General features: G+C 42.0%; 1 protein-coding gene across 6 annotated transcripts in view; it reads left to right on the forward strand.

Annotated features, from left to right (window-relative positions):
* The first annotated feature begins 1151 nt into the window (after positions 1-1151).
* Positions 1152-16097, forward strand: part of LOC139535855 (la-related protein 4-like) — a 35750-nt gene continuing 20804 nt past the window's right edge. The window contains exon 1 of one of the 6 annotated variants that reach the window (XM_071335698.1): positions 1152-1711. In XM_071335698.1, the coding sequence (XP_071191799.1) occupies positions 1595-1711 (117 nt within the window). In that variant the 5' untranslated portion in view covers positions 1152-1594. The other 5 variants (XM_071335694.1, XM_071335695.1, XM_071335699.1 and 2 more) reach the window with 5 other exon arrangements.

The following is a 16097-nucleotide window of genomic DNA, read 5'->3' on the forward strand; positions in this document are numbered from 1 at the left end:
AAAGCTTTTATTTGGACTATTTTAATTATTTTAGACCACAATGATTAAAATGACATGGACAGGGGAACCTGATACTAGATCAGCACTCCTACTCAGAGACGCACATCCCCTGGGCTCAAGACATGGACAGAGAAACTCAAGAGAGGGGTTTGTTCTTTAATTTTGACAGTGTATCCCCAAAAGTAACGTTCTAATTATTGCTAGCTGTTGCCAGTTGTGTATACAACATCCATAATTGCATAAATTACTATTTTTCTTTAAAGAAAATAAAATGTTGTCTATCATCAGTGTAGGCTAATGGCAATGGAAACTAGAAAGCGAAAGCATACCTTTTTTTTCTTTCTTGCATGGTCTAAAATGTATTGATCACTTGCTGGAAAATGCATGAGAGAAAACTAAGTTGGCACCAAACTTTCAATAAATGAATGAGCAAAACATTCCATTCTGCTATAGGTTATGCTCTGTTTCTATATATGCTCTGCTTTTTGTATATAGATGATTCCCAACACCTTTGTATCCTACCTCTGGTCTTCAGATGTCTGACGAACATCACAGAGAATATGATACCTGTTCAACATCTAGACATCAGCGTAGTATTGTTGTGATAAAACCATATGCACACCACAGATTGATTTTGTTTATGTCCCTCATGCTGTTTGGACCTGAGGTTTGTACCAAGCCTTTGCCTAGCCTCGATAGACCGCTAACGGGCGCTGTTCTTCCTGACGTTGTTGTTCCTAAAAATCGTCCCCGTTTAATATATGAATCATTCTTTCCCAATGATGTGTATAATTATATATGTGTTTGTATACAAAATTGTTATTTCCCTTCCTTAAAGAAATCACCGAAAGCAGTGTTTCCACTTGTCACTGTCACTTATGCCAGATCAGTGATTATTTCAAGGAAAATACTAAATTAAATATTGTAGAACACAGCCACATATGATAATTTAAGTTTGTAAACAGACTATCTGGAAGAATTTTATTGTTTTTTCCCTAGCCAAATTGACTGCTGTTTTGAAACATCCATATATTTAAAAAAAAAAACATTCCATACATTTGTTTTTCTGCTCGCGCTGTCGCTATGCGGAAAGAGTGCCGCTCTCGTTGCTATGCGGCGCCGGGACTGTAGCACTGTTACCAGGGAGGGAGGCAGTAACAGGGGTGTATTCATTCGTCCGATTTCGTTGAAAAACGATTGGTTCCTCAAGTAAACGGTAACAAACCTAACGGAAGCAAGCGGAACTTAACGTGGTGGGACCTACCTGGAATTGTTGAAATCGAAACTCTTGTTTTCGATGCAAAACGTTTTGTAACATAATTCGACTAATGAATACACTCCTGGTCGCGTTGTATGACGGGAGTGTGGCGCCTAGCATAAGCTTCGTCGTGCGGCTATGTCAACGATTTGGTTTGTAATCGAAAATTAAGATACTACACGATTGGCTATTCTATTTCCTTTTTATTGTGACAATTGCTCCATTGATTGCACTTAGTTATACATCAAACCAAGTTGAATAGCGTGAGCTTGGTTTTACGTGGTAAGGTTTAGTCGGAGTGGGGGACGGGGGAGGGTGGCTAGTCGGGGGCGGCCGATGAGTTCGGAGCATTGCCCGTCGTCGCCGCAGCAGAAGGAGAGGGTCAAGACAGCATTGGACAAACGTGAACAAGGGGAGATAACATCGAAAACCGACAAGGATCAAGGCGGCATGGTGAGTTTGGGCCCTGGGCTAAATTAGCACTCCCTCCTCCTCGAATCTCCCAAGGGCAGGCCCCCATGAAACTAATGTAATCGTAATGTTGCAACCTAGTTAGCTAAAGTTACTGCAATCCACCCGTTGACTGTATAGACTGGTTCTTCCGCGTGCTACTTCGGTGTTAGTCTGGCCTGTAAGTACGCATTAAGACTAAGTTAACGAACATCTGTCGACAAACTAACGTTAGCAAGCCAGGTCGACTAATAGTTAACCAACGTAAAATAGCTAGCTAACGATGTTAGCTCGCGTACGTTAGCCAACTAAGTTAACGTTAGCTATATAGTTTTGTAACGAGTATCTGTATGAATTAATTCTTCATGTGAATTTCCGGCAGACTAGACGCTTTTTGGCGTATTGCTGCCTTTCTCAGTTCGGAATGTGCATGCCACATTGTGACAAACACAAAAATAAAGGGGAAACTTAAATTGCACCATCTTGCCCTGCGCCTATACACTATCCCATTCCAATACTTGGCCCTAAAGGATCCTACACCAGTCCCACTAAACGCTCACACTCATATTTCTCTGCTGCTGCAACTAACACATATTCTGTGATTTTCGATCCGTCCGTGCAGTGCATCACTATGGATGTAAACGCAAGAAATACAATAGGGATGCACAAAATATCGGTAAGAATGTCGGAATCTGCCGATAGTAGGTAAAAATATTGGCATCGGCCCAATGTCTAGTTTAACGCCGATGTGCAAAACCAATGTCAAAGCTTACGTGCATACCTTTAAATGTAGATAGATGACGTAATGACGCCACAAAAAATACAGTGCTACACGTGCAACACCACATTCTTAACCTATCCCACAATGTCTGCTGTGTGGATCTATTTTGAAGTTTCAAAGGAAGATAACAAAAAGGCCATATGCAACGTTTGTGCTGCTATTATTTCCCGAGGAGGGAAATAATGGCCCCATGACTTAAATGTAAATGTGAGAAAGTGAAATCTTTAAATACCACACACCTGATTACTCATTTATAAGTGCATCACCCCCAGAAGTTCAGCGACTACTTAGAACAAAAGCAGAAAAAAACTAAGCGCATACTTCCAACAACTAAAGAAGTTCAAGTCGAACAGTCAATTGAACGAGTAAATAAATTATCTGCGATTCAACTCCAAGCCGAAATCTATTAACGCCAAGATAATGGAATTCATTGCCCTTGCCAATCAAACGTTCTCTGTCGTGGAGGATGTTGGCTTACGCTGACTGGTTGAGCATCTCGAGCCCCGGTACACACTTCCAAGTAGGTGCTATTTTTCAGATGTTGCCCTACCGGAATTACAGTATTGTTGAAACGCACATCCATGAGCTACTTGCTATGGGCTTCACGACTGACATTTGGACCAGTGATGTCAGCCCCATGAGCATGCAGAGTATGACAGCACAGTGGGTCTAAGCGGATTTCGTACTGAGGAAAGCTCTATTGCATGCTCCAGAATGTGCTGGTTCTCATACCGCTGCTGCCATTTCAATGGCATTTGAGAAAATGTTTGAAACATGAACACAATCCTAGCTCCGTTCAAACAACTGACTCGAGAAATAAGCTCATCAACTGGGTCTGCAGCAGACGCGATACCCTTTGTCATGGCATTGAAAATCCTGCTCAACAAAACTGCAGACACAGACCGTGGGATTAATACTTGCAAAAGTACCCTACTAGAGGCTGTGAACAAGCGATTCGGAGGCATTCTCTCAGAGCCTCTTTACTGTGTCGCCACCATGCTCGATGCTAGGTACAAGGGCCGCTACTTCGATGCAGACAAGAAATAGGGTTTACGTGAAATGTTAGACACAGCTGGACAAGATGGAAACGGTCACAGTGACAGTGCGCATCGAGGAAGAGGACCCACGTCAGAAGAGGCCACAGACAGCTGAAACTTCACTGCTTGACATCTATGATGGAATCCTGGTTGAGAATGAAACGACTGAACAACAGCACAGCAAGTAAGTGAAAGAAATAGGTTTTGATTATGTTTTACTGGTAATGGGGACATATGTAAATGCCAACAAAATAACTTTTTGGTCAGTGTGTGTGTTTCAACTATTTAACTGTACTAGAATGCTTAAAAGGCTGCTAAAATTTTAAATATCTGTTGTCTGTATCAGTTTTTTTGGCAAGGAAAATATGAGATATCGGTATACCCTAACTGCTACAGACCTATATCTATCCTACCCTGCCTTTCTAAGGTCTTCGAAAGCCAAGTCAACAAACAGATTACCGACCATTTCGAATCACACCACACCTTCTCCGCTATGAAATCTGGTTTCAGAGCTGGTCATGGGTGCACCTCAGCCACGCTCAAGGTCATAAACGATATCGTAACCGCCATCGATAGGAAACAATACTGTGCAGCCGTATTCATTGACCTGGCCAAGGCTTTTGACTCTGTCAATCACCACATCCTCATTGGCAGACTCGACAGCCTTGGTTTCTCTAATGATTGCCTCGCCTGGTTCACCAACTACTTCTCTGATCGAGTTCAGTGTGTCAAATCGGAGGGTCTGTTGTCCGGGCCTCTGGCAGTCTCTATGGGGGTGCCACAGGGTTCAATTCTTGGACCGACTCTCTTCTCTGTTTACATCAATGATGTCGCTCTTGCTGCTGGTGATTCTCTGATCCACCTCTACGCAGACGACACTATTCTGTATACTTCTGGCCCTTCTCTTGACACTGTGTTAACAACCCTCCAGGCGAGCTTCAATGCCATACAACTCTCCTTCCGTGGCCTCCAACTGCTCTTAAATACAAGTAAAACCAAATGCATGCTCTTCAACCGATCGCTGCCTGCTCCTGCCCGCCTGTCCAACATCACTACTTTGGACGGCTCTGACTTAGAATATGTGGACAACTACAAATACCTAGGTGTCTGGTTAGACTGTAAACTCTCCTTCCAGACCCACATCAAACATCTCCAATCCAAAGTCAAATCTAGAATTGGCTTCCTATTCCGCAACAAAGCATCCTTTACTCATGCTGCCAAACATACCCTTGTAAAACTGACCATCCTACCAATCCTCGACTTCGATGATGTCATTTACAAAATAGCCTCCAAAACCCTACTCAATAAATTGGATGCAGTCTATCACAGTGCCATCCGTTTTGTCACCAAAGCCCCATATACTACCCACCACTGCGACCTGTACACTCTCGTTGGCTGGCCCTCGCTTCATACTCGTCGCCAAACCCACTGGTTCCAGGTCATCTACAAGACCCTGCTAGGTAAAGTCCCCCCTTATCTCAGCTCGCTGGTCACCATAGCAGCACCTACCTGTAGCACGCGCTCCAGCAGGTATATCTCTCTAGTCACCCCCAAAACCACTTCTTCCTTTGGACGCCTCTCCTTCCAGTTCTCTGCTGCCAATGACTGGAACGAACTACAAAAATCTCTGAAACTGGAAACACTTATCTCCCTCACTAGCTTTAAGCACCAGCTGTCAGAGCAGCTCATAGATTACTGCACCTGTACATAACCCATCTACAATTTAGCCCAAACAACTACCTCTTTACCTACTGTATTTATTTATTAATTTATTTTGCTCCTTTGCACCCCATTATTTCTGTCTCTACTTTGCACTTTCTTCCACTGCAAACCAACCATTCCAGTGTTTTTTAGTTTTTATTTTACTTGCTGTGTTGTACTCACTTCGCCTCCATGGCCTTTTTATATTTTTTATTTATTTATACATATATTTGTTTGCCTTCACCTCCCTTATCTCACCTCACTTGCTCACATTGTATATAGACTTATTTTTTTTCATCTGTATTATTGACTATATGTTTGTTTTACTCCATGTGTAACTATGTGTTGTTGTATGTGTCGAACTGCTTTGCTTTATCTTGGCCAGGTCGCAATTGTAAATGAGAACGTGTTCTCAATTTGCCTACCTGGTTAAATAAAGGTTAAATAAAAATAAATAAATAAAAATCGGCCCAAAATTTCCTGTCGGTGCATCACTAAAATCCAATCTTACTACACGGAACAAAAATATATAAAAGCAACATGTAAAGTGTTGGTTTCATGAGCTGAAATAAAATATCCCAGAAATGTTCCATATGCACTAAAAGCTTATTCATCTAAAATGTTGTGCACAATTTTACTTACATGCCAAGATCAACCATCCACCTGACAGGTATGGCATATCAAGAAGCTGATTAAACAGCATGATCGTTACACAGGTGCACATTGTGCTGGGGACAATAAAAGGCCACTCTTAAAATGTGCAGTTTTGTCACACAACACAATGCCATAGATGTTTTGAGGAAGTGTGCAATTGGCATGCTGACTTCAGGAGTGGCCACCAGAGCTGTTGCCAGATAATTGAATGTTAATTTCTTTACCATAAGCCGCCTCCAATGTTGTTTTAGAGAATTTTGCATTACGTCCAAACAGCCTCACATTCGCAGACCATGTGAAACAACAACAGCCCAGGACCTCCACGATCAGCCTCTTTACCTGCGGGATCGTCTGAGACAAGCCACCCAGACAGCTGATGAAAATGTGGTTAATCACAACTGTAGAATTTCTGCACAAACTGTCAGAAACCGTCTCAGGAAGCTCATCTCAGCTCGTTGTCCTCACCAGGGACTTGACCTGACTGCATTTCGGCGCTGTAACCGACTTCAGTGGACAAATGCTCACCTTCGATGGCCACTGGCATGCTGGAGAAGTGTTGTCTGCACAGATGAATCCCGGTTTCAACTGTACTGGGCAGACGGCATGTATGGCGTTGTGTGGGCGAGTGATTTGCTGATGTCAACATTGTGAACAGACAACCCCACCATGGGGCAATGGCATGGGCAGGCAGAAGCTACGGACAACAAACACAATTGAATTTTATCGATGGCAATTTCAATGCACAGAGATACTGTGACGAGATCCTGAAGCCTATTGTCGTGCCATTAATCCGTTGCCATCACCTCATGTTTTAGCACGCTAATGTCGCAAGGATCTGTACACAATTCCTGGAAGCTGAAAATATTCCAGTTCTTCCATGGCCTGCATACTCAACAGACATCTCACCCATTGAGCATGTTTGGGCTGCTCTGGATCGACGTGTACAGCAGTGTGTTCCAGTTCCTGCCAATATCCAACAACTTTGCACAGCCATTGAAGAGTGGAACAACACTCCACAACCAATAGCCTGATCAACTCAATGCGAAGGAGATGTTGCACTGCATGAGGCAAATGGTGGTCACACCAGACACTAGGCTTATCACGATACCAACATTTTACAAATTATACGATACCAGGCCAAGTATCACAATACCGATTAGTATTGCAATACCATGGTGAAAAATTGTGGCCTATCATCCTGTTTGCCCCGTCAGCCTGGATGCTTGTTCGCGTTTTGTAAACATTCTCCAAAAACCTGTCACTGAAATTCAGACTTTTACTCAATACAACACATTAACTCTCCACTGTTCCGCGTATAATAGAATACTGCATAGAATGACTGACTGCTTTTCTCCTATTTGCCAAGGCCTAGCCTACCTGTTATTTGGCTGGAGGAATGGAAGTAATGTACATCAGTAGAGGCTCATAATAATCAAACTAGGGATGTTAACGGTTAACCGTTAATCTGTTATCCACCGAAAATACATTTGACCGGTCATGCTTATTGGTCCAAAGGTTAATTTGCATAATTTTGTGGAATGAAAATGGCGCGTGTCTGTTTTTATTTAGTTGTCATGCATTTTATTTATCAAACGCACACAGCATACAGAGCCTAGTTTGAGGCGCGGAGTAGTCTACCACCTGTCAGACAGCGCAAGAGTAGCTCCTCAAAAAGCCTGTAGGCTACTGGAGTGAAACCTGCTTTTGTAAACCCAGTCATTGCGCAAAAAATAATTCTAAATGCAATCTCATGTTAACTTTGGTGGCCAGAATTAATAAGGAGCTATTTTTATTTTTCATAGTACACTAGTAAAGCGTGACTCTCATTTGCCCCTCTCTAAGTTTTGAACAGTGTTACATGGAACTGCTCGCATTAGGTGCTCAGTTTAGAACTGTTTTTTTCTGCAAATTGCATTTGGGCAAATGTTTGAAAATCACATTTAATTAGCTGCTTCATTACACGAGTTACATGTTCAATTATAGCCTTTTGAGAGGAAGAGGCGAAGCGAGAGGTTTGTCTCTCGCCAAAATCTGTCCAAAATAAGTCCAATGCGTTTCTATGGGCTTATCTTTGTCCAAAGCATCTTGTCATTATATACAGATCTCTGAACGTATTTTCTGTTGGTCACGTCATTTTACTGTTAGTATTATAAATCTTTTGACGTTTTGTTGATGAGCGTCAGTTAGTCGGCAGTAAAACTGACTAACAATTTGCCTCCCTACATCAAACACATAACTGTTGGATAACGTTCCACATATTCCGCTCCAGCCATTACCACGAGCCCGTCCTCCCCAATTAAGGTGCCACCAACCTCCTGTGATATACATGAATGTTGATTTGCATGCCATTGTGTCAGTAACACGGAACTCAAACCGGCTGCGCGCATGCGCCATCGTGCATAAATTAATTTTGTCCCCCTACACCAAACGCGATCACGACACGCAGGTTAAAATATCAAAACAAACTCTGAACCAATGACATTAATTTGGGGACAGGTTGAAAAGCATTAAACATGTATGGCAATTTAGCTAGTTAGCTTGCACTTGCTAGCTAATTGATCCTATTTAGCTAGCTTGCTGTTGCTAGCTAATTTGTCCTGGGATATAAACATTGAGTTGTTATTTTACCTGATATGCACAAGGTCTTCTACTCCGACAATTATCCACACATAAAACGGTCAACCGAATCGTTTCTAGTCATCTCTCCTCCTTCCAGGCTTTTTCATCTTTGAACTTATATGGTGATTGGCATCTACACTTTCATAGTGTTACCACGACAACCGGCAAAACAGGTAGTCTTTTGCAATGCTCGCGCACACGACCTGTCCGGTCTGGTCTTCATGTAAGGGGTAAATGCTGCATGAAACCGTTACACACACACACTGCTCCTAACTTTTTAAAAGGTTAAGCACCCAAAAATTATGAAGAGATTTTTTATATAGTTCAGGCTTACATTAGGCCTAAATGAATCTTCCCTTTTTGAATCTCATGAGTAGCAGACACTTTCCTGTGCCAATCAAATTTGCCTAAACCTACTGTCAAAATAACCAGGTTGTTAGCTAGAACCCCAGGATGAATTTAAAACGGCCTGCAACATGGTTTGTGAAATTATATAAAATTAGTGCGAATCTCGATAGAAAGGCATCTCTTGTAATATAGGATAAACAAAAAACGTTTAGGCTAGAAACAATGTTATCTTTGCTGTAAAGCTGCAAGCATGCCTGTCGCGAAGCGGTGCTCCATTTTCCCTCTGACACTAAGGCTGCATGACAGTGAACTTGCAAAGGGTACTCAGATTGGTCTGTGCTATTGGTTTCAGGGGATGAAATGATACAATGTATCAACATTGCTCGCTTTGTGCGCTGCTCCAATGTAACAAATGTACAAATCTAGCAGAATACTCATCAGGGTATATATATTAGAGGTCGACCGATTAATCGGAATGGCCGATTCAACCCATCATTCCTAGGCCGTCATTGAAAATAAGAATGTGTTCTTAACTGACTTGCCTAGTTAAATAAAGGTGTAAAAAAATGACACCTTTATTTAACTAGGCAAGTCAGTTAAGAACACATTCTTATTTTCAATGACGGCCTAGGAATGATGGGTTAACTGCCTTGTTCAGGGGCAGAACGACAGATTTTTACCTTGTCAGCTCAGGCATTCAATCTTGCAACCTTACGGTTAACTAGTCCAACGCTCTAACCACCTGCCTCACGAGGAGCCCGCCTGTTACGCGAATGCAGTAAGAAGCCAAGGTAAGTTGCTAGCTAGCATGAAACTTATCTTATAAAAAAGAAACAATCAATCAATCATAATCACTAGTTATAACTACACATGGTTGATGATATTACTAGTTTATCTAGCGTGTCCTGCGTTGTATATAATTGATGCAGTGCGCATTCGCAAAAAGGACTGTCGTTGCTCCAACGTGTACCTAACCATAAACATCAATGCCTTTCTTAAAATCAATACACAGAAGTATATATATTTTAACCTGCATATTTAGCTAAAATAAATCCAGGTTAGCTGGCAATATTAACCAGGTGAAATTGTGTCACTTCTCTTGCGTTCATTGCACGCAGTGTCAGGGTATATGCAACAGTTTGGGCCGCCTAATTTGCCAGAATTTTACGTAATTATGACATAACATTGAAGGTTGTGCAATGTAACAGGAATATTTAGACTTATGGATGCCAACCGTTAGATAAAATACGTAACGGTTCCGTATTTCACTGAAAGAATAAACGTCTTGTTTTCAAGATGATAGTTTCCGGATTCGACCATATTAATGACCTAAGGCTCGTATTTCTGTGTGTTATTATGTTATAACTAAGTCTATGATTTGATAGAGCAGTCTGACTGAGCGGTGGTAGGCAGCAGCAGGCTCGTAAGCATTCATTCAAACAGCACTTTCCTGCGTTTTGCCAGCAGCTCTGCTGTTTATGAATTCAAGCCTATCAACTTCCAAGATTAGGCTAGTGTAACCGATGTGAAATGGTTAGCGGGGTGCGCGCTAATAGCGTTTCAAACGTCACTCGCTCTGAGACTTGGAGTAGTTGTTCCCCTTGCTCTGCATTGGTAACGCTGCTTCGAGGGTGGCTGTTGTCGTTGTGTTCCTGGTTCGAGCCCAGGTAGGAGCGAGGAGAGGGATGGAAGCTATACTGTTACACTGGCAATACTAAAGTGCCTATAAGAACATCCAATAGTCAAAGGTATATGAAGTACAAAACGTATAGAGTGAAATAGTCCTATAATTCCTATAATAACTACAACCTAAAACTTCTTACCTGGGATTATTGAAGACTCATGTTAAAAGGAACCACCAGCTTTCATATGTTCTCATGTTCTGAGCAAGGAACTTAAACGTTAGCTTACATGGCACATATTGCACTTTTACTTTCTTCTCCGAAACTTTGTTTTTGCATTATTTAAACCAAATTGAACATGTTTCATTATTTGAGGCTAAATTGATTTTATTGATGTATTATATTAAGTTAAAATAAGTGTTCATTCAGTATTGTTGTAATTGTCATTATTACAAATAAATAAATAAAAATCGGCCGATTTAATCTGTATCGGCTTTTTTTGGGTCCTCCAATCGGCATCGGCGTTGAAAAATCATAATCGGTTGACCTCTAGTCGAGACCCAGGCTCTTGAGCTTAATTACGAGTTTGAAGGGTACTATGTTGTTAAATGCTGAGCTGTAGTCAATTACCAGCATTCTTACATAGGTATTCCTCTTGTCCAGATGGGTTGGATTGCGATTGCGTCGTCTGTGGACCTATTGGGGCGGTAAGCAAATTGGTGTGGGTCTAGGGTATCAGGTAGGGTGGAGGTGATATGGTCCTTGACTAGTCTCTCAAAGCACTTCATGATGACAGAAGTGAGTGCTACAGGGCGGTAGTCGTTTAGCTCCGTTACTTTAGTTCTTGGGAACAAGACCAATGGTGGCCCTCTTGAAGCATGTGGGCACAGCAGACTGGGATAGGGATTGATTGAATATGTCCGTAAACACCAGCCAGCCAGCTGGTCTGCACATGCTCTGAGGACGTGGCTAGGGATGCCCCCTGGGCCGGCAGCCTTGTGAGGTTTAACACATTTAAATGTTTTACTCACGTTGGCCACAGTGAAGGAGAGCCCACAGGTTTTGGTTGCGGCCCGTATCAGTGGCACTGTATTGTCCTCAAAGCGAGCAAAGAAGCTGTTTAATTTGTCTGAGCAAGATCTCGGTGTCTGCGACGGGGCTGGTTTTCTTTTTGTCGTCTGATTTCCTGTAGACCCTGCCACATACGTCTTGTTTGAGCCGTTGAATTGCGACTCTACTTTATCTCTATACTGATGCTTAGCTTGTTTGATTGCCTTGCGGAGGGAATAGCTACACTGTTTGTATTCGGTCATGTTTCCGGTCGCCTTGCCATGATTAAAAGCAATGGTTCGCGCTTTCAGTTTTATCCCGAATGCTGCCATCAATCCACGGTTTCTGGTTGGGAAGGTTTTAATACTTGCTAATAAACTCGCTCACCGAGTCAGCGTATACATGAATGTTGTTGTTCAACGCTATCCGGAACATCCCAGTCCACGTGATCGAAGCAATCTTGAAGCGTGGATTCCGATTGGTCGGACCAGCGTTGAACAGACCTGAGCACGGGCGTTTCCTGTTTTAGTTTCTGTCTATAGGCTGGGAGCAACAAAATAGAGTCGTGGTTATATTTTCCCGAAAGGAGGGCGAGGGAGGGCTTTGTATGCGTCGCGGAAGTTAGAGTAACAATGATCCAGAATGCTGACAGCTTGAGTCACGCATTTGATATGCTGATAAAATTTAGGGAGCCTTGTTTTCAGATTTAGCTTTGTTAAAATCCCCAGCTACAATAAATGCAGTCTCAGGATATGTGGTTTCCAGTTTACATAGAGTCCAGTGAAGTTCCTTGAGGGCCGTCAAGGTATCTGCATGGGGGGGATATACACGGCTGTGACTATAATTGAAGAGGATTCTCTTGGGAGATAATTTGGTCGGCATTTGATTGTAAGGACTTCTAGGTCAGGTGAACAAAAGGACTTGAGTTCCTGTATGTTATCATTACACCACAGATCGTTAATCATAAAGCATACACCCACGCCCTTCTTCTTACCAGAGAGATGTTTGTTTCTGTTGGCGCGATGCGTGTAGGAACCGGGTGGCTCTTCCGACTCTAACGTATCCCGAGTGAGCCATGTTTACGTGAAACAGAGAATGTTACAATCTCTGATGTCTCTCTGGAAGGCAACCCTTGCTCGAATTTTGTCTACCTTGCTGTCAAAAGACTGGACATTGGCGAGTAGTATACTCGTGAGCGATGTGCACGTCTACGGAGCCTGACCAGGCGGCCACTCCGTCTGCCCCTTCTGCGGCACCGTTGTTTTGGGTCAGCTACTAGGATCCGATCCATTGTCCTGGGTGGTAGGCCAAACAGAGGATCCTCTTCGGGAAAGTTGTATTCCTGGTCGTAATGTTGGTAAGTTGATGTTGCTCATAATAGTTCTTCCCTGCTGTATGTAATAAGACTTAAGATTTCCTGGGGTAACAATGTAAGAAATAATACATAAAAAAATTAGATACTGCATAGTTTCCTAAGAATGCGAAGCGACCATCTGTTGGCGCCACCCAAACTGTCCCCACAGAGTTTCAGACCGGACTGTTGCTGTCCTCTGTCACTGTCTAGCTTTATCCGCTATTAAGACTCTCAACAATCAAAATCCCTCCTAGCAAATACTTGACCTGGCTGATATTATTTATCAGCCATAGTCATTCCATGTACCTAGCTACATTTCATCCAATAAAATGCTGGTGTAACCAAAGCAAAGGTCTTTGGTTAAAACCAAGAAGCAAATTTAATTAGATTCTTGCTAAAATGGCTAGCAAACATTAGTATCTCAAACTGATGCTGCATTTCGTAACTAAGTGGGAATTTACCACATACCACACTTACCACACACAAATTGACTTGAACGTCCCTCCAATTGGGGTGTATTCATTCTGCCAGATTCTGTTGCAAAACGTTTCTTAAAAGGAACGAAAACTAAGGAGCCTGGCTCGGAAGAAAACGGTCCTGATCCAGGGATGTGTGTTCTACAAATTGTCCCATTATCCCAACTGTTGCACCGACATTATTTAACGACTGCTAGTTAAGTGACCAGCTGTTTTCCTCCTCATTCTAGCCAGCAGTAGCTACAGCAGCCATTATGGGATTTAACGCATCGTCTCGACACTTACATCACAAGAAAGGGAAAATAACTTTATTTTGTTGGGTGTTCATTTTTTTGTAATTGGAAAAAAAGTTATTTAATACAGTTGAAATGCTTACACATTAGATGTGTTGAAACGAAGCAACTTCTGAAAATTTACACCCAGATATTATGTCTGATCTCACAAATAATATAGAGATGGGTGTAATCTATTTAATCCGAGTGTATCCTGCTATTGACACAGTTGTTGAATTATGCAACAGACCGTGATAACAGTAAAATGAGGCAGTCTAGACAGAGCAGGTGAGTGCAGCTAGGCGAGCACATTTTTGGTGGTTGTAGCCCTGTCCCACCCCTTTATGTAAATGTTATCATGTATGCAAATGAATCAATTGTATTTAGACACATTTTATTTTAACACATTAAATGACATGATACCATTAGAAAATGTATATATGAGTGGATTTTAAGAAAAATTAAGTTCAATCGGATGTTGGAATAACTGAATTCCTACCCAAATCCCTGAACTAGTAAAATAATTCAGTCAATATTTGATGGATTTTAAGTTTGCAGTATCTTCATCCATTTCCCAACTGTTGCATTTATTACAATTGTTTTCAAACCGGAACAATTTTGATGACTATTGCATGTGTGTAATGGAGGTGATTCGGTGAACTGCACTCATGTGATGAGTAACCTTGCCTGAGACCTTCAGACTTGTTGGCTCTCCGAGCTAATGCTTAGGCTTCAGTTCAGCGGGCTAAGAACTGTGGCTCGCAGATGGTGGTCCCCACTCAGATCAGGGGTGTGTACATTAGTCAGATATGGCAAAAAATTGATTGGACAAATTCAGTTAGGTCCCCCGTTTGGTTCCTGGAGTAAACTGTTTCCATTGCAAAACGTTTTGCAACAGAATCCGACTAATAAATACACCCCAGATTCCGTTCAACCCTTCCCCTCGTGTTTTGATAACCGATACTATTTATGTCCGAGGTAAAGCTGTCAAATAGGTTCTGATGTTATTTCCGCATGATCTGCAATGATTTCTATTTTATGTTCTTCGGTTTACAAGTGTGCAGCGTATGCATGATGCTGGAGCGGCCTGTATGCCTGTCGCCATGTGCTCTCTTTTGTCGTACTATCCGCAGAGGGAAGGCTTTTCGTACCGGAAGAGTTGAACGACGGTTTTGATTGACGCGACGCTTCGACCAATTGCGAGAATGTCTTTGACGTAGTGTCGGTGGGGGAAAATGTGTGAATGAGAGGCGATGCACAGAAGTGTGTCTGAACATGTGACGACGTGGGAGAGGCGGAGACTAATGGAGTACGATAACCAATGAGCAATCGGTTGAGGCCTCAGAGCTCCTTCCCTGTAGCATGCTGTCCTCTTGTGAATTGTACGGTGTTATCGAGTTCCATCCATTTTACATTTCTCTTCTTAAAAGTGACCAAAATCGTGAATTAGCTGGCTACATCCATTGAATCGGGTAGCTAGCGAGTCAGTACAACATTGGGAGGAAGACAATGTTGTTATTTGTTGAGGTATGCTTGGTCTGTACTATTAGCTATACATTTTAGTCTAAAGTTCGGTTTATGGACAACATTTTATGGCGCTTTAGGAAGCCACCGGGACCGTTGCATGCGTGTCAATAGCGCTGTAATAATGACGGTAATCAATAGTTGCAATCGGGGAATATGCTTTCGTTCATTGGTGAGCATGCAAAGCAAAAACTTTTTTTTTTTTTTTTTTATTAATTGAGCTGTAGTTGGCTACATGTCCTGCTTTTACAATCTAGAGCTAAAGGGCAAGAACGTGTGTGTAGTTCTGGCTGGTGGGACATGTGATATAACGCCTCCTTAAATTCACATATCAGTCACCGATATGTTAATGAATTACAATGTTTATTTCTTAGCCTAGTTACAACACGTGTGTACCATGTAAATGAACAAACATAGTTGTCAGTTTAACTTTTCCTATTGTATCTAACTAGGTGTGGAGTTTAGCCAGACATGTTTAGATGCCCAGGTCTCCAGTCAGTGTAGTGACCACTGAGTAGTTGATGCTACCTAATCTGATTAGTCGTTAGAAAGGCTTGACTATTTTAAACATCAAGTAGTTGCATATGGCGGGTTGAAGCTACAGTATGTACAATTTATCACAGTGTACTCCCGCAAGTCCATTCATTAGCTGGAAAACAAATGCATCCCAGCCATTTAACTCCACAAAAACTATGTATCGTGGTAATGTAATATTTAGCCTGTTATGTTTTAAACAAATGTGTATAATTGCCACATCTTTGCCACGCACTATATTTTATTACACAATGGCGGCATTTCAATTAGAGGTGAATGTTGTAACGTGCAAATATTTGATATGGGCTTTCTTGTGCTTTGCATTGGTGTCTGTGACTTTCAATTCAAGGTGAAAGGTGTAATTTGAATCTCAGCAAATATGCACTGGTCTAGAATTAAATTTCAGCATGCCTCCTC

This window comes from Salvelinus alpinus, chromosome 12 (assembly GCF_045679555.1).
Source record: "Salvelinus alpinus chromosome 12, SLU_Salpinus.1, whole genome shotgun sequence".
NCBI lineage: Eukaryota > Metazoa > Chordata > Actinopteri > Salmoniformes > Salmonidae > Salvelinus > Salvelinus alpinus.